This window comes from Phragmites australis, chromosome 6 (genome assembly GCF_958298935.1).
Source record: "Phragmites australis chromosome 6, lpPhrAust1.1, whole genome shotgun sequence".
NCBI classification, from domain to species: Eukaryota; Viridiplantae; Streptophyta; class Magnoliopsida; order Poales; family Poaceae; genus Phragmites; species Phragmites australis.
Window position 1 is genome coordinate 12895814 of NC_084926.1, and position 24869 is coordinate 12920682.

Genomic DNA, 24869 nt, shown 5'->3' on the forward strand with positions numbered 1-24869 from the left:
TGGCTAACCGAGAACCCCTATCTGGAGTACAACTTGGAGGTTCCGGAACCTGAAGGTTCCGAGTCCAACTCAGAGTCTCCGGCCTCCTATTAGCTTTCCGAAGTCATTTAGATCGCAAAGTTTGCTATTATTTAGCATGTTTTGCACTTTTAGCTTGTTGTTATGCATGTTATAGCATACATTATTGTACCTTATTCATGCTCATCATTGCATATGTTCTTCTTTGGTGAACGAAGAACCGGAGCCTGACGCGAGAGTGGGTGAAGGCGACGCCAATCTACCAGAATTTTGCGCGTGTTACATGGGTAGCATTAGGTGGTCACCTGAGCAGCAAGACAAGCATCTAAGTATGTTTCTCCTATTAATTTAGATCATTTGCGTCTAATGTGATAAAATATGTTTTATGTATGCTATGCATGTTATTGAGTCCATGTCGGGTCTTATATGGGTAGAACCTATGTTGATGCATTACACCTCATCTTGAGTTATTGATGATCCATCTCCTTGTAACCAGGGTTTAACTTGATGATGGTCTAGTTTAAAAGTTAACCTAAATGCTTAGCCATGAATAGATTCTTCGGTAGAAGTCGAGCGGTGGTTCAACCTCCGTTCGCGAGCTATAGGCTTTAATTACCGTCACATTAAGGATAATGTTGGGTTGATGGTGTGGGTTCGATGAGTAGTAAGGATGTATAGTTCTCTTTTGTCTAGGAGTTGATTAGTTTCAGTCTCCTCCTACCTCTCTTTTATTGTAAATTATAAGAAATTATAGATGCTTAAGAACTTATAATATAATTAAATTACTTTCTCTTTGTTAAGCTTTGTTATCATGTGATATATTGGAAAGACATGTGTTCCGATCTTAGGCACAAAATACATGCCGAGACTACCGAAACGGTATTCTAATTCATCATTGAAGTCGTGATTAAGTAAATGATCAATTTAATGATTAATTAGAATATTATTTGGATGGTTCCTTACAGCAAAGGATATAGTAGTTGTCACGCATTTGCTTCATTCTCGTCGTGTTGCACTTGGATTTGGGGAAAACTGGCTCGTTGCCGATGCGTGGTGCCATTACGGGTGCAAGAACGGGGACGAAGAAGAAGGGCTCTGAGCGCAAAGGCTTGGAGGCTATGGGAGGTGGTGAAAGGATTCATGGGAAACCTTTTGCTTTCCAATTTATAGGTTCGACGCAATATCCCAACCGTCGTGAGTTCAGCAGGTTCGAAATTCAAAAGGATGCGCGTGGGGAACCCAAATTCCCTCGGGTCCGGTGATAATTAATGTTTCTCTCTCCCATGATTCTCTCCCACTCCCATCCCCCCCCCCCCCCAATGTTCTCCCCCCCCCCTAGACGTTTAAACCTCCACTCGGGATGAGGTTTCCTAAGTCGACCACAAAAGGGGGACGCGTTGACGAACACTCCCTGGGCAAACTTATGTTCACACGGGGCCCAAGTGATTCGACCAGGCTCGACCACGGCCAAAGGGTATCCACTATCCAGCGACCTCGGAACCATACGGTGAAGCACTCAATCCACTCCATCCACAGTGGAGCTTGGGGCTATTGTCGATGTAAAGAATAAGGGGACTCCTATTAGGAGGGCTCACACCGACAGATGCTAGCTGACAGTTGATATTTTCAAAACCATACCCCGACACAACCAGGTGAGGCTCTTGTGACCAATCCCCTGGTCGTAGATGGAAACCCCACGACCAACCCTTGTTCGTCGCGAGGCAGATACTCACCTAACTGATCTAATTGCATTTAATACCATCCACTTAAGCATTTTTCTTCCCTACGCACCCTTTTGACAGGCGAAGTCATGGGCCGGTACAACGACAGTGTGACCTGCCCCGTAGCATTTAATGCTACGGGATGGCCTGGCAGGCAAGCGTGACGGCCTGACAGGTGAGCATGATGGGCTTGCAGCGAGCGTGACAGCATTTGGCGGATGGGATAGGGCATGCAGGATGACTAGAGCGGGTCGTGCATGCCCACCCCCTATAATGATGACCTAGTAGTAGTTGTTTTCATCAGGTATAAGACAACCATAGTATTTAGCATAGTCTGCTTGTATGTACACGGTACACCTCGCCTCCTGGTATATAAAGGGGGGAGGACTGGGCTTATAAAAGAGGACGCTCTGGATAAGTTCATCCAACTCATAAGAAAATACACATGATGTAAGACTATTATCCTAAGGGAGGCCTGAACCTAGATAAATTTTGGTATTCTTGAGTTCCTTGATACACACCAACAATCACCAAAAACGTTGATCACGTACTCATCGTCTGGCATACTCCGGATACATTGTCAGGGATTAACCCTTGACAGTTGGCACAACAGGTAGAAGACGTGTTTTCACGTTTCTGTAAGTATTGATAACTCGATTGAGCTACCCATGGCCGGATCCACGACAACTGTTGAGTCTCATTCCGAGAACCCCGGTCGTCGTGAGATATTCGTCATGGAATACGACCCAGATGAGCTCGGTGTACTACAAGTTTGAGATACTGAATCTGAGTTCCGAAGGCTCTGAGGCTCAACGTGAAGTGTGCATGGCAGACCATGCAACAGGGGGCAATGGAGGCTCTCATGTCCTGGGCACGTTGGTGAGCTCCATGCCTTACGCCTAGAGGAAAACCGGTCTGGCACCTAACACGGAGGCACTTCGATACAACCCCCGCATAGGGTGTGGTCCTTGGAGACATCGTCGTCTAAGTCATCACACCACGCGAGCACTGGGGACTCCCCTCTTCGCGACATGTCACCGCTCCGCGCTCAGTAGCTCTACTATGAGGCCTTGACGCCCACGTAGAATCTGCAAACCATGCGAATGCTTCTCAGCCATCCATCGGCGGCAGTGTCGGAGGGTCATTTTGTTGCATCTCAATTTTTTATCTCATTTTATTGCATTAATTCTAAATAACAAAGTGGTTCTTCAAAGATTTTACTACATAAAATAGGAGTTAGTCCTATGTTCTCCCCTGTCAGCTTCCGTTCCCCGTCTAATAAAAAACTGGATAAACAGAAAAGCTCTCACAAAATTAAAACCAAAGGAAAACTGGGCCGAGTCGTGCTCCTTCTGCACCCACTCTCGTCCTCTCCTCCGTTGCCTGAAGCCGCAGCGACAAACACGTCCTATCCGCCCCACACGCAAACCGTGTCGTCTCACCACTGCCGAAACATTGCACCGCCACGGCTTCAAAGGAAATGAGAGATGCAAAATACAAGTACAGCATAATCAATTGCAATTTTGCAAACCTGCACCGTAGAACAATCTTGCAATATGACCATCAGCAATGTGTCGAGTTTCAGCATTAAAACTTCCTAAAATCTCCTATTACTTTCTTTTTCTTTTCTTTGATAATGATGCCAAGCCTGGATCTTCGGAAGGGAGTAAACAAAGTATCCGAGGACCGGGGAGCTAGCACTGAGGAGGGTCATCCCCGCCAACCCCCACATGAAAGCCAAGAACACATATCACTAATCCATGGCCTTTTGTTTTTTGGTGCTCGTCAGACTTTAGAATTACTAATCCATGGAACTGTTTATGGCACATGCCTATTCTGGGCGTGGTGTCCTTTTCATTGCTCTTCCTACATATAGAACTCTTGTGCTCTTGGTACAAATTGCAATGGATAACAGGGAGGCAATCTTGGGAAGCATAGCTGCAGAGCACGTGGAGGAGGGTGCCAAGCTATATACTTCGCTGCTTGAAGAGAAGGTAAATGCGAAGATGGCAAAATGTAGTTCATGTAAGACTGAACCCAACGGGTTCCCGTCCCGGGGATCATTCCCTTCGCGATGGGAAAACGCCCGAGATGGGAACGGGAGAGCACTCCCAACCGCATCCCCTCCCGACGTGGCGCGGGACGGGAAAGGAGAGAGGTTCCCTCCGCCATGGGAACCTCTCTCCGTTCCCTTCGTGCAGAAGGACAGCGGGGAAGGGTCCGACAGTTGGCGTCGCGCGCTGGTGCGGAAGACGCGGAGAGGCGAAGCGGAGGCGGCGCGAGCAGGGACGACGGAGGCGCAAGGGTCGGCGGGCCTTCGACTCGGGCGAGGGGGGCAGTTCGACCGTGCGGGGATGGCAGCGTCGACGTCGACGGAGGCGGCCAGGCGGTGCAGAGTGCAATCGACGGCAGGTACGCCCTAGCAGCCCTATGCGTGCTATAGATCCGAGGAAGGGTAGGTTCGAAGAAGGGATCTTAGGTGAATGGATCAGGTACGGCGTTGATTTTAGGTTAGAAGGGTCGTCGGCCCTTGCGCCGCGGGGGACGGAGGGTCCGGGGCCTCAGGGGACCAGAGGAGGGGGGGAGGCGGCGCCGGCGGTCGATTGACCGGTCGTTCGACATGGGGGAATGGCGCAACGGTCGTCGGTTTGTCCACCGAAGTCGGAGGTTCCCTGAGAATCAGTGGACCGGCGGAGGGGTGGGGAGGCGGCGGCGTCGGTCGATTCACCAGTCGTCCGACATGAGGGAAGGGCGGACGGGGTGGGGTGATGGGGGCGTTGCAGGGGGTGGTGGGTTCTGTGCAGCACCCTACGGCGGAGGAGGTGGTGGGAGGGTACATGGGCCTACTGGCCCGGGGTCACCTTGCGTTGCCGGTGGTGAAGGGTTGTCATCGGCCTCATGGTATTGCCGTGGTGCATGATGTAGATGGACGTGGCAGCTCTGGCGGCACTTGTCTCCTTGATGCAAGACCATGTTCAGGAGGCGGCGGACGCGTTGAAGAAGTTAGCGAACGACAACATCAGCCCAGAGAGCACACTAGCGGCCGTCGATCTGAACATGGCGCTGCTAGAAGTGGATGATATTGCCGGCGATTTGGGTCAACTCGTCTTCCAGGTGGAGGATGCGCTGGGCCGGTGCTCTCTGTCCGTGTCTACTGAGGAGGTGGACAGGAGTAGCGTGGGGGAGGAAGAAGAGGCATGGCCTTCCTTGAACATCGCCGGCGATGACATGGAGCATTCTGAATGGAGCACCGATGAGGTGCTATGCTCCAGTAGTGATGATTGCGGGTCCGTTGAGTCCGATAGGTCGTGGCGGCTGTAATCTGGCGGCCGGTTAGGATGGAAAGGTGTGATTTGGTGTCGTCCTCTTATGCGATGTGCGTCTGCTGGTAGTAGTTTGGTTGGTACCCTTAAAATTAGGTTTGTTGTTGGCTTAATCTATGCAATGAACTGAACTGCAATCATGTATTAGTGTTGGTGTGCTGTGTGTCCATGTGAACGATGGAGGTATGTCTGTCCATTTCATGTTGGCACTCAAAAAAAGCATCTGCTTTGCAAGATTGTTGTCCCCATTTTGTTTTGTATCAGTATGGCAATAATATTTTATCAGTATGGCCTCATTTTAATTGCTTTTAGTGGTCCATGAATACTACAGCAATTTGTTTGTGAGGACATGCCCTCTATGTTTCTGTGATGCTTCAAGTGGAACAAGCAATGGGCCACTGCAGCTAGGATTGTATGCCTATAGTGTGCTTTGAGTAGCTTCCTCATGCCGGTTTCCAGTCTTGGAGACAAATGGTTCATAGAACTGCAATGTGTTTGTGAGCCCATGCCCTGTTTGATTCAGGGGGGTTGCAGTGGCCCTGTACTCTTGTTTGATTAGGTACACTTGCTGGATGCAGGTGTTGGTACCCAAATGGCCATGGGTGTGATAGTCTTGGACCTCAATGCAATGTTGGAAAGGGCATGATTTGCCTAAATTCTGGTGCATGCAGGATTGCTGTAGTGTAGGACAATGTTTTTGATTGTTCGGTTTACGATATTTCAGTGAAATGGTTCATAGCATTGGGACAGTACCTTTGGTTCAGTACAAACTTATGTGATTGTTGCCCTATTAAGTGTGTGCTTTGTCATAAATTCTGAACCTTAACTTATTTGAAGGGGCGGTATGGATCCTTTTTACGAGAGTATCCTTCAGGACAGTTTCGACCGTATGACTTGGGGGGTCAGGACATGGGTACCCAGGGGGGTCATCCGACGTTCCCCAAGTAGAGTTCTCGCAGTTCTCACAGGCTACGAATCATGGAGGGCACTCGGATTTAGGGCAGTTCAGTCTTGGGAGCGATGAGAAGGGTAGGAAGAAGGTTACCTCGAAGAAGAAGAAGAAGAAGAAGAAGGTGGACGCGAAAACTGATAGAACCAAATGGACTGACGAGGAAGATGAGTTGTTGGTGTCGGCCTGGCTTAACATGAGCCAAGATCCGGTGGTGGGCACGGATCAGTCCAAAGAGACCTATTGGGGCCGTATCGCAAAGTACTTCAACACTTACAAAAAGGAAAGCATGATGTTGAGGACCGATAAAGCACTCATAAATCATATGAAGCTAATCACGGATGCCGTGACCAAATTTACGGTGCATTACAGGAAGGTGGAGCAGCTGAACCCGAGTGGCACCAATGAACGTGACAAGGTAACTCTAATTTGCAATGGTACTGTCCATGCATGTAGAGGCAAACCCGACTGACATTTAAGTGTTTTGCAAATGGCTCGAGCGTGCACCGCATATAAAGCACTTGAGGTCAAACCATTCGCGTACACGCACTGTTGGGTGCTGCTGGCCGAGCACCCTAAGTGGCATGCACACGAATCGGCAAAGGCGCAGAAGGTCTTGGATCTTGCGGAAGCTCAGTGCAGCCAAGCTGCAGGCAACGACGTCCCTAATGATGCGGCTTCCAACGCGTCGACGGACCTTCCCCGTCCTATTGGCTGTGACCAAGCGAAAGCTTCCCGTGCACGCAAGTCTCCGTCCCAGTCTTCAGTTCCCACCGTGTTCAGAGGAGTTTATGAACGACAGTTGCAGGACATAAGTGAAACAAAGAAAGTGATAGTGGAGCTTAAGAAGGAACAGCTCGAGGTGATGCGGCTCCAAGCCACTGTCCGAGTCAATGACCAAGACGAAAAAATTATAAAGGTTGATTTGGACAGTGTTTCAGGCCCACTGCGCGAGTACTATAGGAAGCGCCAGGAAAACATAATGGCGCGGTGGAAGCTCCTAGAGGACCAAGAGTAGCACGGTTGTAATCGTCACATATTTGTTATTCGGACTGTAATACTGCTAGACATGTCTGTGCACTGTTAGTGTGCAACGTTGGAACATTGAACTTTGCTTTGTAATATTTGTCAGATTCAAGTGCTTTCAGTTATGCTACTGTTGTTCAACCTGGTACATTCAGGACTGAAATAGTTGTGCTATTATTCATTCGCTGGTACATTGAAGATGGTGGCTTGCAATAGTAGCAGTACAATAAGTTGTTCTGATGGTTCGATGACCTCCATCTCGGTTTGCACTAGCTAACCATGTTGCACGATGCAGACTTACTACCCTGCGAAGCATACACCGAACTACATGCATACTAACGACCCTTCATGCTTAAACCAAACTAAATGCATGAACCTAACTTATGGAATACATAGTTTCATAAGTCTAGTGTGCTCCATGAATACTCCAAAGGTGCTCAACAAGCTCATCACGCAATTGGAGGTGCATTGCACGGTTGCGGATAGCTTGAGTTGTTTCGACATATTGCAGGACACTTTCATCAGCACTTCGATGGACTTGAGTTGGTTCCCCCATGAAGTCGAACACCTGCACCGGGGATGCGCTACCGCGCTCGTCCTCAATTATCATGGTGTGCATAATAACACAGGCGGTCATGATATTGTGCAATGTGGACTGATCCCATACTCTAGCTGGTCCGCGAACAATAGCAAACCTAGCTTGCAAGACACCAAATGCACGTTCCACATCCTTGCGGACAGCTGCTTGCATCGCGGAGAAATGGATGCTCTTGTTGCCTCTTGGTGCAGGAATTGCCTTCACTATAGTCGCCCATTCGGGGTATATGCCATCACCGAGGTAGTATCCCATGTCGTACCTGTTACCATTTATGTTGTACGACACAGGCGGGGCACTCCCATCGGTAAGCCTGGTAAATAAGTTAGAGCGGTGCAAAACGTTTATATCGTTAAGACTCCCAGGCATCCCAAAAAAAGCATGCCAAATCCATAAGTCATACGACGCAACCGCCTCCAAAACTATAGAAGGCTTGCGAGTATGGCCTGTGTACGCGCCATGCCATACTTTTGGACAGTTCTTCCATACCCAATGCATGCAGTCAATGCTCCCGAGAATCCCGGGGAACCCACGGCGCTCGCCTTCTGCCAGGAGGCGCGCAGTGTCAGTTTCATTGGGAGCACGAAGATATTCTTCTCCGAACACCTCCACAATAGCTTGCACATATTTTCGCAATGCCAGCATCGTTGTGCTCGCCCCTATCCGCACGTACTCGTCAACTGCATCGGAACTGACACCGTATGCTAGTTGCCGTATGGCCGCTGTCATTTTTTGCAATGGGCTAAGGCCGAGCTTCCCCGTTGCATCCCTTCCCTGCCTGAACCAGGTGTCATGGTCCTCCACAGCGGCCGCAATACGCAAGAACAACCACCGCGACATACGAAACCTGGTTGCGGGAACATACATGACTCAGTGTACACAATGAAGGTTACGGCTTGCATTACGAAAACGCACTTACCTTCGACGAAACAGGACATCACCGTACACAGGGTTGTCGATGAAGTAGTCGTTGTACAGCCTAGTAGCACCTTCGCGGTGTTGCCAGTCTATAACCGCATGGCCGGGCATCGCCCCATGCTGACGGCTACGACGCGCAGCTCCTACTTCTTCCTCCTCGATGGCAATAAGCACAAGCAGCTCGTCCTCTTCGTCACTCGAATCCAAGGAGAACATCATCATTTCCTCCGAATCTGAAGAGTTCATTTTGTATTTAGAAAACGAGGAACTAGTGTGAGTCCGCTTTGAGGATGCAGGCCCTTTTATAGTGCTACAAATCTTCCTTGAGAAGCCACACTTCAATAGCTTCCATTGCAAGCCGCTTGAAAAGTCTAACGTTTCCTTCCACCACAAGCTGTCTACACAATCGACACTCTAACCCGTACTGCATATGCCCGTACATTCGCCGTACAAACGCATTCATCGTAAAAATACAGATTCGGTACCAAATATATTACAATATTAAAAGTCTGTTGGGGAAGAGAACGAGGAAGGGAATGCTGTTGAAGTGTAGGATCCTGAAGGGAATGAATCTGGAAAGGGAATCCTGCTGGGAAGAGATTTTGGAGTGGGAGGGGAAGGAAATGGTTAGAATTGGTCTAACAAAAACAAGCTCAGTGTACACTCATTCTCTGACATTAATCATTATCACAGATGCATGATAGCTGAGCTATGTTTGCATCGTCTGCGGGGAGGTTTGCAAACTCTTCGAAATATATATAAAGGAAAATGACCCTGACAGACTTCCATAGCACTTGTGTCCTCTCTTGATACTGTTGCTGAACTAGAGTTGTTACAGGTACCTCACTGAACCCATAAACCATTGGATAAAATTTAAAAAATGCTTCGAAGAAGTTAATTCGGTTCCAATGGTTCATGTTTGTAGATTAGAGTTTTTTTTTTTTTTTTATGTACAGAATGAGATATTTGTGACTATTGTGTTAAGGAAATTTATGTGTACAGATCAAACAAAACTTGTACAAATTATACCTTTGTGTATAGATATATTTTTGGTGTAATTTGATGATTATCTCAAACTTAGTTTTAAGATGTTAACTCTTTATAAGATTGAGTAATATGCTACATTAAGGATACGAGTTCTAAAAAATATATATGAAAACAATGTGTGTATCAGCATCTTTGTGTGGGAAGAATATTTTAGGGCACTCAGCTAGTTATAAATCTACAGATGGCAATGGGTCAGGTCAAGATTGGGTGGAGCAAAACCACATTCAATCTGAAATCCAACATTACCAATCTGACTTGAACCTGAAATGGCAAACAGGCAAAATTTAAGACCCACACCCGCACCCGTTGAGCGCTCGTCGAGTTTTGAGCACCCGTCGGGTTGGAGAGCCTCATCCTACTGTGGCTGCGAGGAGGTCAGAGAGGGGCGGCGAGGAGGCGGTGCAGGATGACCCGGAGGCCAGGGAGGGGCGATAGGGGCGCGATGGCCTGTGGAGGCGTGGCGCCGTGGTTAGGTGTGGAGGCCAGGGAGGAGGGTGGTGGTGTGGAGGCGGGGCGACTGGGTAAGGAGGCTGAGGAGGGGTGGCAGGGAGGTATTGTGGGTGGCGGGGAGGCCAGAGCGGCAGGGCGATGGCGAAGAGGTGGGGCAGTGTCGCGTTGGCAGGGAAGCAGGGCAAGGAGGCCGGGGAGGGGCGGCAGCACCATGGCAGGGAGGTGGGACGGCGAAGAGGTCAAGAGGGCGGGAGGCGGTGGAGGCGGGGTCGTCGGATCGCGAAGGGAGGTCAGGGAGGGGCGCCGTTGCCCAGATTTGGAGAGAGCGTCGCCACCAATAAGAGAGATAGAGAGAGCGCGCTCAAAGAGAGAAGCGAGAGAGTAAGGAAGGTGAGGATCTGAGAGATATTGGGTCGCGTGACGAGATGAGAGAAAGAAGAGAAGAAGATGATCGTGTACCCATAGATCACCCACGAAGCCAAGTAGAAATCCAAATCCAACCTGTCAAACCTGTAAACAAAATTTTTACACTAATTTCATACCCGTCAGATGCAGACCCACAAAACATAAACCCACGAGTCTAACTGTGTCACCGTATATAAATCACATAACTCACCGAACCCATCTCGCCAACCAACAAGAGCGTGACACGTGACAGGCAGTGCTCCTCCCACCTCATCCCGCGCATGTATCGTCCCCGTTCCTTTCCGTTCTGCACGAATCTCAAAGCGTGCTATTATACGTAGCGCGCCCTACGTATAGGAATTCCCACTGGATCCTCTGCGCGACCGCGTACGCCCACCCAAACTCGAGCGGCCACCTCCGCGAAAAACGGCCCGCGCCCGCGGCGTCGATTGGCAGTCGCACGCGTCAATTCTGGCTCGGTCCACATCCACTACCCGTGGACGTCAGCCCAACCGCTCCGGCTCCCGCGGATCTCCTCCCTCTCGGCCTTCGTCCCCCAGGCACCAGACGCTTCGAGAGCGTTCTACACCCTTCCCCCGCGCGCCACCTGTCCAACATTCCACGGCCAAGCACCAGTCTCCTCCAAAGCTCCAACCTTTTCCCAATCGCAACGCAAGCGCGCACGGCCGACCCGGCGAATCCCTCGGCCTCCCCCCTCACGCCACCGTGCGCTCCTCCAGCCCAGCCGCCTCGCGTCCCGGCCTCCCCCCGCGCGCCTCCGGCACCTCGACCGTCCCCGGCTATCGCGATGTCGACGCAGTCCATCTCGCCCGCCTTCGCGTCCGCGCAGTTCTCCTACCCTGCCACGACCGCTACCCCGTCCTACTTCCCTGTGCCTTTCCATCTCCAGAACGCGCGGTACGCCGCGTGGTCGGCGGCGCCCGTCGTGGCGCCGGTGCACGCGTATAACGCGGTCTACCCCATGCCCCAGGTCCAGCAGGTATACAGGGTCTGTACCTTCTGATTTGGTGATTGCGGATTTGGTGATGGGTAAGGTGCTAGGATCCAGTTGCACTGCTGTTTCTGTGGGTTGTGGAACCCTGGGTCGGGGATAGGAATGCGTCCACACCAATGATTTGTGTGTTGTCTTGATGCGGCGATTTTTGTATCTGGTCATGTCTGGTTAGAGTATGTCGTAAAATGATATGATGCATGTTGGCTACCCCGCTACGAAGCACGGTGTATCTTATCGTTGATTGTGAGTGATCTGACCAAGGAATGCATGTTTCATCATAATTCAGCATTTTCACTGAAGTTCAGAGTAGACATGCTGAGGCAAACCAAATTTTTTTCCTCTTGCAAGATCTATTTGCTAATCTCGAATGGAAATGGAACAATCAATTTGTCTTCCAGTTCTTAATAGTACGATTTCCCGTGGTATAGCTCCTAGGCCATGAGGTTTGTACCTGAGCAATATTAGATGCATGATGGAAGGTATGTGAAAAGCAAATTCTGTGGGAATTGTTAGCGTTGAATTTTTTTAAAAAGATCTATCAACATCCAAACGAGCAAGGTCGAACTGTCCCTCATCCAAGCTTCAACTTAAAATAGTGCCAAGCTAGTGACATGGGAGAGTTTTTTTTTAATTCTGAAAGTGCATGTAATTAAGTAGAAATGGCTTAAATTCATAAATCTTAGATGTACAACTGGTTTCTTTATTCCCTTGTTGTTCTCTATGCTGCGAAATTATAAGTAACTAATCTCTTATTATGTCTCACAGGCGCAGCAGTTGTTCCAAAAGGACTCAACGATAATCACTCCTGCGGCTCTAGCCACTGTTAAGGCTGCTATTGCAAATAGTGAGAAGGACAAGAAGGTTGAAGCGACAAAAAAGGCAGTACCTCGAAAAGCAGCTGGGCAAAGTTGGGAGGATCCGACCTTGTCTGATTGGCCTGAAAGTAAGATCTCTACTGTCTTATTTCTTCACTAAGTTTCTCAAATGCTCCAATTCTGTGATGTATGGAATGTATAACTTGGCAATGTGACATTTTTTTAAGCTCTTATTGTCTGTTATCATCAAGACAACAAACCATCAGAAAAAATTACATTGTCACAGGCAAGATCTAATGCTTTATCTATTATGCTTTGGTCTAAAACAAACTGTTCTGTTTCCTTTCTCTAAAGGTGATCGAGGATGTGATGTGTAGCCCAACATGGTAAAGAGTTGATGCTTGCCACATGGGATTTAGGTGGGCTTGCAGATGATATAGTAAACATTTTACAGTTATTCTATGCTTACATGATTTGTTTCACATTCATTGCCGTATTGTTTAGTATGCCTTCATTGATATTGACATGAATTTATTGTTATATGAAAAAAAATGATGTCTGTGTAAGACAAAATTTCAATTATAGATGCAACATTTGTGTAGGCTTTTGGTTCTCGTGTGCGTTAACAAGCACACACCCCATTACTTAGTTCGTCATCTTGTCTAGTGAAGAACTATAGCTCAGAGTCAGCAGACTGTCTGGCTTTTATGGTGGCATGCTTCTGATTGATCTTCATGTGCACTATGAACATTCCATTTTAGCTATAGAGGTGTCATGTAAGACTGCTATGAAGTGTCGGTTTGTCGGCCATATAAGCATTGTCTTTGTCTGTTTTCTTCATTGTAGTTTCCACATCAGAATATCGTATAGAATACAAGTATAAAATTTGTTTAGTTTTTTTTTCTGCTTACAAGCCTGCAAGGGTGCCACACCTTGGCTGCTCCTTCCCTCTTCATATATTTGGTTTAGGCAGTTCGGGAGAGTGATGCTTGACTTTTTTTCATCTTTTGGGGTCAGGTTTAGCGACTGCTGGCTGCTAATAATTGTAAACTAGCGTATCACGCTTTGCTGCAGGTTGCTTGAATGATGTTCACTCACTCAATAGTTCTATACTGATCATAGTTTCTAAAAAGTGCCATAGAAATGTGCTTTTCATGAAAAGAATGTATATGGTTTCATTAATTTCCACCATTTCAACTAAGGTATCTAGTCGATGTATCTCTTTAAGTATTTTAATATCTATTTAATATTCGAACTGACTTTGCTAGCACTCACCTGCCAAGTGGCCATGACTTTATGTTTTGTGTTGCATCGCATTTTAATAATTATGCATTGATAATGTAACCCTACCTGATAATCTTCCAGATGGCAAATGCACTTTTAAGTACTCTCGCATTGATAATTGCCTGTTCATCCATTCACAGATGATTTCCGTTTGTTCTGTGGTGATCTTGGGAATGAAGTGAATGATGACGTTCTTACAAAGGCATTTTCAAAATATCCATCCTTCAACATGGCAAGGGTGAGTTTGACCTTTTCCATGCCATTACATAGTTTTGTCTAATCTTCCTTCAATTTTTAATCTTTTGGTTTCTTTAAGTGACTGTTGATTATGGGTCTCTTCTGCACCAGGTTATACGGGACAAGTGGACTGGTAAAACAAAAGGATACGGTTTCGTTAGTTTTGCCAATGCATCCGATCTTGCTGCAGCATTGAAAGAGATGAACGGTATGAATACTCTTGCTGCTTGGATACATTATTTTCCTTTAAGTATCAGAAGTACTGCAACTTACAAAACTGATATCACACAGGTAAATATGTCGGAAATCGGCCAATCAAATTACGGAAGAGCACATGGAAGAACAGAATAGACTTTGAAGCTATAGAGAAGGCGAAGGTTAGTTCTCATGTTTTTGTTTGGGGATGTCCTGTGCTCCCTTAAACGATTCGAGTGCTCAGCTTATTCACGTGCCTTGTGCTAAATCTCTGCAGACTCAACCACAGAAGAAAATCAAAGTGCAGAAAATAAGCGTTCTTCACAAGTGAAGCTGATAAATTCTACTTGTCCATCGTCGAAGTATCACGTTTGGGATCTTTCCTGAAGCTTTGACGGATCCCTAACATCGATTGCCATCCTGGCTATCGCACTCCATATGCTTACATTGGCTGCTGGGCGAGTAGCCAAATACTAGTATGCAATAACTTGTACCTAGAGTGTAACATGTTGGCGTATTCCAGTTTATCAAGGAAAGATCCATGTAAATACTCTATTGACTACCAGCGTGAAGTGTTCGTGGTGAACTCGTATGTGGTTCTATACAGAAATTCATGCAACACCTAAGCAGATATGTGGACGTTATGGATGAGTCCTTGTTTGTTTTCCTGCATGATTGACTACGTTTCTGCTCGATTTCTTCCATGAGATTCTCTTATGGACAATCTACTTTCTTTAGTCCTGTCTGCTCAACTGTTATCACTGGCCCCGCGGATCTTTATTTGTGGGAAACGCTACACGTGAGCTGTCGAGCAACGAGTGACGGTGGGGGTGCTCTCGAAACGATGATATCAGATTAGAATTGTAGCGAATCAGCTAGATCGGTAGTCTGTACCCAGAAATGCGTCGTCATATGGGCCAACCTTCCTGTGAAGTCTGAGGATCTAGGTGTCAACCGACAACCGGTTCAGCGGAGAACTATGGGGCTGCAAATGAATCTCTTAGACCGGAGCGGGAAATTCGCCATTTGCCACCACGAAGACTGCAATTTTTCCACAATTAACAGATAGATCGTACTTCCAAATTCATGGCTGATTGACGGAACATGTGCTTTCAAACAGGATTCACATATATCCTCCTAGGATCCCTAATAAGTTGTTTAACCTTCAAATTACTACCTGTTTCATTTTACTGCCGACAATGCTTTGACGAACTGTCCGTTTTGCAAGCATCCGGAGTGGAAGATTCCTCGTAATAACTAATGTGCATGATTAACCGTGAACTAAAGGCACATTTAGAATTTGGAATGCGAGAATTTTTCTGATTCCTGTGAGAATTCGCCTATGAGATTGTAGCAAAATTCTTGTATAATTTCATCCCAAACTATGTAAATTTCTTGAATAAGAGAACAAGAGCTTCATACATCATATGTAAATTTTCTGTAACAAGGAACGAGTTCGGAAGGAAAGTACTTCGCCATAGAGTAGTACCATTGATTCATTGTGTAGGCCATGCATATGCATGCTGACACATTTATTACTCTCCTGTATCTTTTTTTTCCCTGGAACATGACTACATGAAACAGTATATCCTCAGCAACACTAGAATTTCATGAGACATGTTTATTTTGTAGTAATTGCCCCCGAGAATTGCTCTATGAAGCCTTCATATCATCAAGACCAACACTGGCCTGCAAGAACAGCAAAGGGTAGAATTATATCACAAGCGTGGACAACACACAAAAGTACCAAACCACTGAATCTTCAAATGCGAGAGACCATACCAGAAAGTCATGATTCTCTTTGAGAAAAGGTGAAAAGGTTGTGCAAAATTTCTCAATATCAGCTTTGATGTCACCCGTTCCGCTGATGACCTCCATAAATTTGTCTCTATTAGGAGCAAGCTTCATAGCGACCTGCCATCAACTCATATGAGTAAATCACCAAAACGAGAGAGCAAATAAAAGGGATACTAACTAAAAGCATGCAATCGATCTTAAAAAATGGGCATGCTGGCCCATTTCCATAAAGAAATCCAGTAACAATATATTAAAAGATTAGAATTTTAGTTGACATTTCAATTGGCAAAGCTAAAATTAAGTAAATGACTATCTGGTGTTTGTCTTTTTCGTCTGTAGCTGGCAATTCCGACAACAGTCTGTTTTGACTCTTTAGTTTCTCGTCTTCTTTTGTAAAAGCTTTGGTTTTTATCAACCCAAATACAACAGCAGACAGCTCTCCTGCATATTCTTCACGAGGAAAAAAAAGACTAGATGGTTGAACTTGGATTGGTCAAGTCACAGATAAAAAAAAAATGGATGTGACAAGCAAATGTCTTTAAAGAAATTTTCAGAAATGGCAACAAATAAAGATGTTCTTCGGTCTATCATGCACTTTAGGTTCATGCTGAGAATGAAACATCTACTATTGTTAAGTAATGATTCATCAAATAGCCAGCATGGTTAACACACGATAGTTTTCATCATAGGTGTCTTAAGTTCGTCTATGGTTTCCCCTTAATTTTATGCCAAAGAAAATATATGTTCTGATGGAAAAGTGAACTACATGAAAACTAAACCTCACATTTCCACAATCCATACATTGATTATAACTTCTTGAGCAAAAATCATTGAGTAACAGTTCTAATTATGTTGTTAGAACTCGATTGATCGTAGGATCATCGTAGAGCGAAAGGTTGTACCGTAAAACTAGAACTGGCAAGCCAGCCATGAAATTTCTTCAGAGTTTTGGTGTAGGAATCAGTGCAAGCTTGACTCATAGCCCACTCTGGATGTTCAAGCAGGTTACGGAATAGCTCAACAAGGAAATCCATGGCCCTGACATGTAAAATTTTGAGTAAACAAAAGTCTGATACTTGGCATGCTGATCAAGTTGAAACGAAAAGTGACAAAATATGCAAAAGATTGGAAGCACCTTGTGAGCCATAGAAGTCCATTTGTGCAGCTTGAGGAACCTTTTGCAGTCTTGTTTTGAACTTCTTCCTGAGCCATGCTGTATAAGTGCTCATATTTTGATGGGTCTGAATTATACTTATTTTCCAGCCTCTGACAGGAGAGGATCAAGTCAGTTGCAAAAACAAATTAGAACTCCAAGGGCTCCAAAAGGGTTGATCAGAGTAAGCAGTAGGCAGATCTTTCAAAATTAGATATTCGTTATCACACTTTGATAACTAAAAGGTAACATCAACACCTCCCTAGAGTAACTTTTATCCGTTGAGCGACGGCCCTTCCACTCAGCACCGTCGGATCACTAAGGCCTTAGAATTCCTTTTGATGACTTATGCATTCTGTTATCATTTCCAATTGGAGGATCCCTTAATCCAATTAAAGGAGGATTCTAAATGGATAGATGTTTTCGATTACAAAACCACAAACGAAGAATGAAACATAAATCTTTCCTTAATAATGTCTTGCAGAGAGGGATGCATACCGTGATATTACCACCAATGTCACTCTTTACAATTACCATAGCAGCTCCAAATTTATCTGGTTTGCAACAGTAAAGAACAAAGAAGAGATCAACAAAAAATAATGTCTTGTTTAAGCAACACCAGTAAGGTTCAACATAAAGAAATCTGGCCACATTAAAGACTCAATGATAAAAGCATAGTTTAAGCTGAAACCGAAAGATACAAGGACTAACACAAGCACAGCACAGATGTTGGCCCAAAACCTTCAACACTTCAAAACTACCAAAGATAGTGGACTTTTCTGAACTCCCACACTAAACATTCAGGTGTTTTCAGTTTTCACCTCTAAAACACAGATACGCCACCCAGGGGTCGTATCCGTGTCGGATGTGGTGTCTGATACAGATATGCCCCGGATACGCGATGGATACGTATCCATAGAGTATCCGTAATAAAATAAATATGGATAATTCAGATACCTATACTGGATACTTCTGGGCGTCTGGGATACGTGTCTCCAATACGGCCCAGCCCAGCCCACCTCTGCTTGTCTGTGACCTAATACTACCCCGGCGATTCTATCCACCCAGTCGCTAGTCGCACAGCCGCACGCCTCCCTCACTGGCCAGCTGCCGTGCGCAGTGCCTCACCGTCTTGTCTTCTTCGTCGCCGGCCACCTCCTCGTTCTTCTCCACCGCGCATAGCGCCTCAAAGCCACTACTGCACGGCGCACATGTTCCTGTTCCAAGGGCAAGCACCGGTGCCACGCACTTCTATGTGTCCTACGAGGCCCTCCTTGACAACCCGGAGCAGCCAGAGTTGCTGTTGTTCCTGGCGAGGGGCCTCGGGATTACCGCATCGCCTCAGACCTCCTGAGGCAGGTGAGTTCTCCTCCGCCCCCCCCCCCCCCCCAACTTCCCCCTTTTCCCTACCGATTGGCTTGGCAGTAGGGTTCATTTTGTAGAATCTAGGTGTTAGACACTTTGTGTTCCTTCCGACGGTGAGAAGATGGCGTATATGTGGTTTATTCCTGCTGTTATTTGTGATTTATTATTTTTTTAAATACTAAAACGTATCTGCGTATCGGGTTTTTTGGGAAAATGGCGTATCCGCGCATCAGTATCGGCCCGATACCGATACACGTATCCGTATCCATGTAACATAGGTTTTCACATAGGAGGTCGCAAATCAGATTTACTCTCGTGGCAAGATGTGCCAGATCAGATATATGGTGCAGTACATCATGCACAAATGAAAGCGAGAGCAACCCTGCAATACACACTAGAACAGACTAGATGTTTCAAACGAGTTGTTCTTATGTTCTACCCACAAGTGGAAAGCACAATTCCAAAGCACACTGAGGGTCTGATTCACAATAACCTGCTACTACACTGTTATTACAAGCCAACCACGCTAAAGTCAAACGTAAAAGGCCCTAAAATATGTTTAATCCATAGCTTATTTAGACTTGCGCATCTCAACTTCTCAAGAGCAGCAAAACCATTCAATGCTCCACGGCACAACCGAACTAAGCATGGTAATAAATCGCAAATTCTACAAAGCAGCACAGCTACGATCTAAATCTCGTGCAGCTAACAGCCTAACGCACGTCAAAGAGAAGTGCATTTATGGCGAACACAAGCGGAGCATGTTACCCAAGACAGGCAAGATTTGCTTGCACACATCAAGGAAGGGCTTGGTGAGCATGACTCCAGTGTCTGACTTGACATGCTTCATCCCTTCCAACGAGGGAGTGAATACCGTCTCTGCCATCTCTCAACCTGCAAGCATCAACAAATAGGATCAACCCATCATCACAACAGACAAAACATGCTCACTGTGAGGCAGTAATTGCCACCCCCATACAGATCTAACCTTAAACACCCAGCCATTCTGCCTCGACATGCATCACATCAAACTAACCAAACCAAAAATTATGATCTCCCACTGAATATAACCACGAAACCTCTGGATCAGACCAGACCTCAACAGACTACACACAGCACCACCCAAGAAAGCACCGCAATGACCCGCAAATCTGGCAGGTCCAGATCCCAAACTCATTGCACAGCCACTAAGCCCATAAGAGATGTACGCGCTGATCTTTCATCCTGATTCGAAAAAAAACCATTGAAACAATCACACGGTTTGCCACTAACCGTTCACGGATCCCGCGAAGAAACCTCCACTTCTTTCACCCTTGTGTTGCCTGTCGGCGAGGAGACTTCAGGAGAGGGTGGTCCGATCGGGGGAGAGACGAATATATCCCGCAAAGGTCGCTGCTTTCACCGATGCAGGGGAGAAGATGCCGCGGCGAGGCCAGGCCACCGACGCCGTGCAGATTTTTACTGCGGAATCTCTGTGTGCCGATCCGTGTGGCTCCTACCGAGGGAATTTTTTATTTTTTATTTCTTAAATCGAATAATCGAAAAATAGGCGTCTTCCTACATGCTTAAAAATAAAAAATACTACACTTAAAAACTCTTAAAATTTAAAACAATATTGAAATTATGATGAAAAATTTTGATTTTTTTGTGTTAAGATATTATGATCTAGCTCTCAAAAAAATTAAATAAAAATATAATCTATATAATGAGAAATATAAAAGATAAAATTTATTCTACAAATATTTGTTCGAAATGATAATTTTAGAGAGTTATATTATTACATCCTCTACGTAATATATTTAAAAAAAAATCATGACTATTTTGATAGTATTTTTAATTATGATAGTATTGGAATATTGTATTTTTATTATTTTTAACCCTTCGCCCTTCCGGTGTCTAGTTTTTTTATATTTTTTTATTTAAGAAATATAAAAATAAAAATTTCCGGGAGGAGACATCTTGCTGATCGATATGGGCCCCTTTTATACGATATGGGCCTTTTTATAGAGGCCTTGAAGTGCGTGGGTTGTAACTTTGCACGGCCCGTTTATCGATTCCGAGCCCGAAGGCCTGGAAAACCCCCGCAAACCCTCTGACCTCGATCTGACGGCCAGGGCTTCCAGTCTCGTGATCTAGCGGCGCACCCGAACCCTCACGCCGCTTTATATTGAGCTCCCTCCGCAAAACCCTAGCTCTTCTTCGCCTTCCGCCCCGCCTCGCCGTCTTGCTCGCTTCCTCTTCGCGCCGCCGCTCGCCACTCCGACCGCTGCAACGATGGTACGTGGATCGCGCTATAAGCTCTTCGTTCCGGTGGGTTTTTGAGCGGCGCGGGGTCTGATTGGGGGTTTTGTGTGCTTGCGTGCAGCCGTTCAAGAGGTTCGTGGAGATCGGGCGGGTGGCCCTGGTGAACTACGGCAAGGACTATGGCCGCCTCGTCGTCATCGTCGATGTCGTCGACCAGAACCGGGTATAGACCGAGCTCTGTCTTTGCATCTCACTCTCTTTAAGTGTTCGAAGTTGTGCGATGTTGAGATGTCCATCTAGAGTTTTTACGTGTGTGCTTTGTAGTTGTGAGAAAATTGTTGACATGCGCTGTCTTTCGTTACAAATGTAGGATTCATTTTACTGTATTTGGTAGCATCTGTTGGAATAGCAACCAGATTTGCCGAGTAGCAAGGCCTCCCTCTACCTGTTGATCTAGAACTTTAGAACATGCTCTGTAGTTATAATAAATTGATTATTTGCCCTGTCCTTGTTGAAAGATGTAGGAATCTTTTGACTGTATTTTGTAGCATCGAAAAGCAATTGAATCTACCGAGTAGCACTGCTAGCTGTTAATCGCATAGAATCTTATTGTCATTTACCATTTGCTGTAGCTGCACTGTTTGGCAAACGGCGATTTGGTGCCCTGCTTGAGCATTATTGGGGTAGCTTTACAATCCTGTTTCCTGTTATGAATGTCCAGTGGATGATACTGCCATTAACCGACCATCTTACCTAGATTTAGTTAACAAACAAATGTAGTTGCTTTACAATATATATTAGTGTTGCTGGCACTTTAACTGGCAAATACTTTTACAAGTCTGATTATTTATGTTTTGCTGAATTTTCCTTTCATAGTTGCGCATGTTATTATTTTCAACATTGAATCCCTCATTGTCACGATGCTTTCGGTGAATCAGGCACTTGTGGATGCCCCCGATATGGTCAGGTGCCAGATTAACTTCAAGCGGCTTTCGCTTACTGACATCAAGATTGACATCAAGCGTGTCCCTAAGAAGACAACTCTGATCAAGGCAATGGAGGAAGCTGGTAAATATGAACTTATGCTGCCTGCCTTTTCAACACTGTTGTACTTTATGTAGCTTGTAGCTGATACTTAATTGAATGCTTGTTATCCTTTTGCAGATGTCAAGGGCAAGTGGGAGAACAGCTCATGGGGCAAGAAGCTGATTGTCCAGAAGAGGAGAGCAGCGCTCAATGACTTTGACAGGTTTAAGGTCATGTTGGCAAAGATCAAGGTGAGACACCTCCCTATCAAATGGTTAATCCATATATCCCTATCAAATGCTAGCTTACACTTGTATTCTGTCTATAAACAGAGGGGCGGTGCTATCAGGCAAGAGCTCGCCAAGCTCAAGAAGGCGTCCACAGCTTAGAATCTCTTGGTGGTTGGCATGTTTGAGTTTTGGTTCCATTTTGGATCAGCAATTGGTTTCAGTGTTCTTAAATCCAGAAAATACTACTGTATCCTGTGAATGTTTTTTGAATTTTTGTCGAGCCTGGCTATGCTCTAGAGATTGTCATGACTGCTGTGGAATACCTAAGGTAGTTTGCAACTCGTGTGATGCGTCCTCTCTGATTTTCTCGGCTGATCAGTTTCTCATTGCGGTGGGCGTCACGCCCCAACGCTCCGCTCCGCCCCGCGAAATGGCATTGGTGTGCGCCGCTTCCTCTGGATCTCAGCGGTTCGCATTGCGGTGGGCACCCGCAGCCACCTTGCCCTCTAGGCTCCAGCCCCTCCTGCCCTTCCCCTCGCGGCGGCGAGGCCTCCGATCGTCGCTTCCCGTTCATTGAGACCTTCCCGCCGAACACGCACGCATCTCTTCGCCGGAGCGAAGCGAAGCCACCTCCAAGGAATCCGTCTCCTGTAAGCCTCCCTACCCATCCGCATCTGTACTGGGCTGGCATGGAGAGGAGATCCATCCGGACTTGATTGGTTTCTTCTTCTGCTGGTAAGAGAGCCCTAGCTATGGATCGTTCCAAGAGTGAGTTCTGTTCTGCAGTATTTCCTTTTCTTTGCTGTGAGCTATTCAAGTATTCAAGTCCAAATCTTTCCCAGTCTGCTGGAGCATCGAATCTCATAGCAGTTTATATTTCAAAAAAAGAGAGGTTAAACTGCATACCTGATAGCCTGATACATCTTTGGTACTTAATTGTGAGTGATCCTTATCCGCTGTAATACCAGAGTGAATAACAATCCGTTTTGATTTAACAGTGAAGAACTGATGCCGGACAAGTGCAAGTTTGAGTGCTGAAGATGTGGTGAGGACCACCAATTGTTGATTTTTGGCGCAGGTAGCCAGTTCGTTTTGGAGCAAAACATTGCGTTACATTACGATGAGCGATGATGGAAAACGGATCAGGTTTCAGCCAAAGTGGAGAAAAGTTGCCTATGGGGGAAGGCAGCCAAGCTACGACGATAGCTACACCGACGAGTCATTCCTCGTTATGAATGCCAATGTCGTCAAGAGGGACCTTCTGAAAGTGATGCTCGACTCTGCCTCCATATCGCAATATATCTGCATCGTCGCTCTTGTGGTTTCGACATGGACCCATACTCTGAACTTGGTCATTGATGAAACCACTCTCTTGAAATTAGATGTTGGCCTCGTGCTTGTTGGGTTTTCAGCCCTCTTGCTCACGACATGTCCGTTCTCACTGAAGCTCCTCTCCAAGTATGTCCTCAATATATCATTCTTCATCAGTGGTCTCTATGTTCTAGCGCCAATTTATCATACCCTCACTAGGTCCATCAGTTCAGATTCAATATGGGCACTTGCTGTGTCTCTTCTTCTGGTTCATCTCTTTCTGCATGATTATTCTGGCTCAACTATAAGACCTCCGGGCGCGCTCAACAATCCAGACACAGCTCTTGTGGCTTCGCATCTGCCATCTAGGCTGCACGTCTTTGTGATCATGCTCTTCTCCTTGCAGGTCTTCCTGTTTGCGCCCCTCATTACATTCTGTGTCAAGAAGTACCACTTCATTACATTCTGTATGCTATTCTCCTTTGCGCTGATGGTTGTGACCCTTAATGTCACATACCAATTGCACCGAATGTGCTTCATTCTACTGTTGGCTCTTCTTGTTTTTATCTCAATTGTGTGCCCTTACTGGCTTATAATGATTCAGGAATACAAGTTTGAGATCAATGGCCCCTGGTATGAAGCAAAGCTGTGCTTTGATGTAACTGAATAGCTGTTCCAAGCCTGGTTTAGAAACGACATGTGCAAGATTGGATAGATCATATCTATAGCTGATGTCCTTCTAGTCTTCTTTTAGTGGATTCATGTGGATGTATATACTCTTGACAAATTTATTTTGTTACCGTGACTCTAATATACTACATGTCTTTTTTGCTCGGATCTCTAATGATCTATAATTATTTCTGGTGTTACTAAATGATTCAGACGCTGATGCACTGCTTTGTAAGCAAGAGCTTCATCCTCACTCCCTTTTGCTGACTGACATATCAATCGAGATGAAAAGTTATTGCTTTTATGAAAATTATTTTTGGTTGTTTTTCTTATGTTGTGTGCGCGAACATGGTGATAACTACGATGATTGCTGTAAGAGAAGGTGCGACTAGTTCCGGAGCTTCTTTTGTGTTCCCAGGAACTCGACTCTGCAACGCATTGAACAATGTTCTGGTCGCTGGATGATACTGTGTTTCCTGCAAACTGCGTTTTTTTTTTTAATAAGATCCTGCAAACTGCGTTGAAGCCATAGTTGAAAGAGTGCAACGGAGACAATTGTGAAAAGTCTCAATTCGTGTCTAGTCGCGAGATCTGTGTCAAATGCTGTCCCTGGAATAACGAATATTTAAAAGCATATTTGTTTGTGGGGTCAACTATTACCTATATTGCGTGGGAAGACATGGTGATGCAAGGAATGGTTCAGGCTTGGACTAGCTCATTCATCGTACCCAGGGATTTATATCTCGGTGTTCGCTGACACCGATAAATTTGGTATTTCGAAGTTTCAGACCTTTGCTGAAAATTTCCGAATTCAAACTAATACAAGCACTTGCTTCTGTCGTTAAAAAGGCGGGAGAAAGAAAGGGATACTAGTATTCAATAGTGAAATAAAAAGCTACTACTATTACGGTGATTGTAGAAGTTGATGTCATGTTTTTTTTAATGAAGATGAAGCTAGTCGAAACAGCGCTATATGATTAATGATTTCGTGGTCCAGAGCTAACAACCTAAAATCTTGTTTTGTTAGGAAAGATAGAACAAGGATAACAATTTTTTTTAACCAGTCCCCAACTGTT

The 24869-nt window shown here is 45.7% G+C and overlaps 5 protein-coding genes across 5 annotated transcripts; 3 read left to right on the forward strand and 2 right to left on the reverse strand.

Annotated features, from left to right (window-relative positions):
* Positions 1-7443: 7443 nt before the first annotated feature.
* LOC133922967 (uncharacterized) lies at positions 7444-8661 on the reverse strand. The gene is made up of 2 exons (XM_062368466.1): positions 8552-8661; positions 7444-8479 (listed from the first exon to the last, which is right to left on the reverse strand). The coding sequence occupies exons 1-2, from the start codon at positions 8659-8661 to the stop codon at positions 7444-7446; spliced, it is 1146 nt and encodes a 381-aa protein (XP_062224450.1).
* Positions 8662-11038: 2377 nt separating this feature from the next.
* On the forward strand, positions 11039-14670 carry LOC133921742 (uncharacterized). The gene is made up of 6 exons (XM_062366744.1): positions 11039-11452; positions 12233-12410; positions 13707-13804; positions 13915-14011; positions 14095-14180; positions 14276-14670. Exons 1-6 carry the CDS (start codon positions 11261-11263, stop codon positions 14327-14329), a joined length of 705 nt encoding a protein of 234 aa, XP_062222728.1. The 5' UTR covers positions 11039-11260; the 3' UTR covers positions 14330-14670.
* A 687-nt stretch (positions 14671-15357) lies between these two features.
* LOC133921743 (glycolipid transfer protein 1-like) lies at positions 15358-19766 on the reverse strand. Its single transcript, XM_062366745.1, has 7 exons — positions 19586-19766; positions 19082-19207; positions 17447-17502; positions 16931-17061; positions 16698-16833; positions 15781-15912; positions 15358-15687 (listed from the first exon to the last, which is right to left on the reverse strand). The coding sequence occupies exons 2-7, from the start codon at positions 19197-19199 to the stop codon at positions 15652-15654; spliced, it is 609 nt and encodes a 202-aa protein (XP_062222729.1). The 5' UTR covers positions 19200-19207; positions 19586-19766; the 3' UTR covers positions 15358-15651.
* A 663-nt stretch (positions 19767-20429) lies between these two features.
* Positions 20430-22154, forward strand: LOC133921745 (large ribosomal subunit protein eL14-like). The gene is made up of 5 exons (XM_062366747.1): positions 20430-20590; positions 20679-20780; positions 21496-21625; positions 21722-21834; positions 21916-22154. The coding sequence occupies exons 1-5, from the start codon at positions 20588-20590 to the stop codon at positions 21970-21972; spliced, it is 405 nt and encodes a 134-aa protein (XP_062222731.1). The 5' UTR covers positions 20430-20587; the 3' UTR covers positions 21973-22154.
* Positions 22155-22310: 156 nt separating this feature from the next.
* Positions 22311-23975, forward strand: LOC133921744 (phosphatidylinositol N-acetylglucosaminyltransferase subunit C-like). Its single transcript, XM_062366746.1, has 2 exons — positions 22311-23530; positions 23729-23975. Exons 1-2 carry the CDS (start codon positions 22934-22936, stop codon positions 23792-23794), a joined length of 663 nt encoding a protein of 220 aa, XP_062222730.1. The 5' UTR covers positions 22311-22933; the 3' UTR covers positions 23795-23975.
* Positions 23976-24869: the final 894 nt, after the last annotated feature.

What these genes read in the sequence shown, in the direction of transcription:
- LOC133921743 (XM_062366745.1), bottom strand. Translation starts at nt 19,199, where the DNA reads ATGGCAGAGACGGTATTCACTCCCTCGTTGGAAGGGATGAAGCATGTC. An exon ending in TTGCCAGTTCTAGTTTTACG is followed by an intron (nt 15,913 to 16,697) that starts GTACAACCTTTC and finishes AGTTGATGGCAG; the next exon opens with GTCGCTATGAAGCTTGCTCC. An exon ending in AAGAGAATCATGACTTTCTG is followed by an intron (nt 15,688 to 15,780) that starts GTATGGTCTCTC and finishes CTGTTCTTGCAG; the next exon opens with GCCAGTGTTGGTCTTGATGA.
- LOC133922967 (XM_062368466.1), bottom strand. Translation starts at nt 8,661, where the DNA reads ATGCCCGGCCATGCGGTTATAGACTGGCAACACCGCGAAGGTGCTACT. An exon ending in GATGTCCTGTTTCGTCGAAG is followed by an intron (nt 8,480 to 8,551) that starts GTAAGTGCGTTT and finishes TCCCGCAACCAG; the next exon opens with GTTTCGTATGTCGCGGTGGT.
- LOC133921744 (XM_062366746.1), top strand. Translation starts at nt 22,934, where the DNA reads ATGAGCGATGATGGAAAACGGATCAGGTTTCAGCCAAAGTGGAGAAAA. An exon ending in TCATGCTCTTCTCCTTGCAG is followed by an intron (nt 23,531 to 23,728) that starts GTCTTCCTGTTT and finishes ATAATGATTCAG; the next exon opens with GAATACAAGTTTGAGATCAA.
- LOC133921745 (XM_062366747.1), top strand. An exon ending in CAAGGCAATGGAGGAAGCTG is followed by an intron (nt 21,626 to 21,721) that starts GTAAATATGAAC and finishes ATCCTTTTGCAG; the next exon opens with ATGTCAAGGGCAAGTGGGAG. An exon ending in TCATGTTGGCAAAGATCAAG is followed by an intron (nt 21,835 to 21,915) that starts GTGAGACACCTC and finishes GTCTATAAACAG; the next exon opens with AGGGGCGGTGCTATCAGGCA.
- LOC133921742 (XM_062366744.1), top strand. Translation starts at nt 11,261, where the DNA reads ATGTCGACGCAGTCCATCTCGCCCGCCTTCGCGTCCGCGCAGTTCTCC. An exon ending in CCATGCCCCAGGTCCAGCAG is followed by an intron (nt 11,453 to 12,232) that starts GTATACAGGGTC and finishes TATGTCTCACAG; the next exon opens with GCGCAGCAGTTGTTCCAAAA. An exon ending in CTTGTCTGATTGGCCTGAAA is followed by an intron (nt 12,411 to 13,706) that starts GTAAGATCTCTA and finishes ATCCATTCACAG; the next exon opens with ATGATTTCCGTTTGTTCTGT.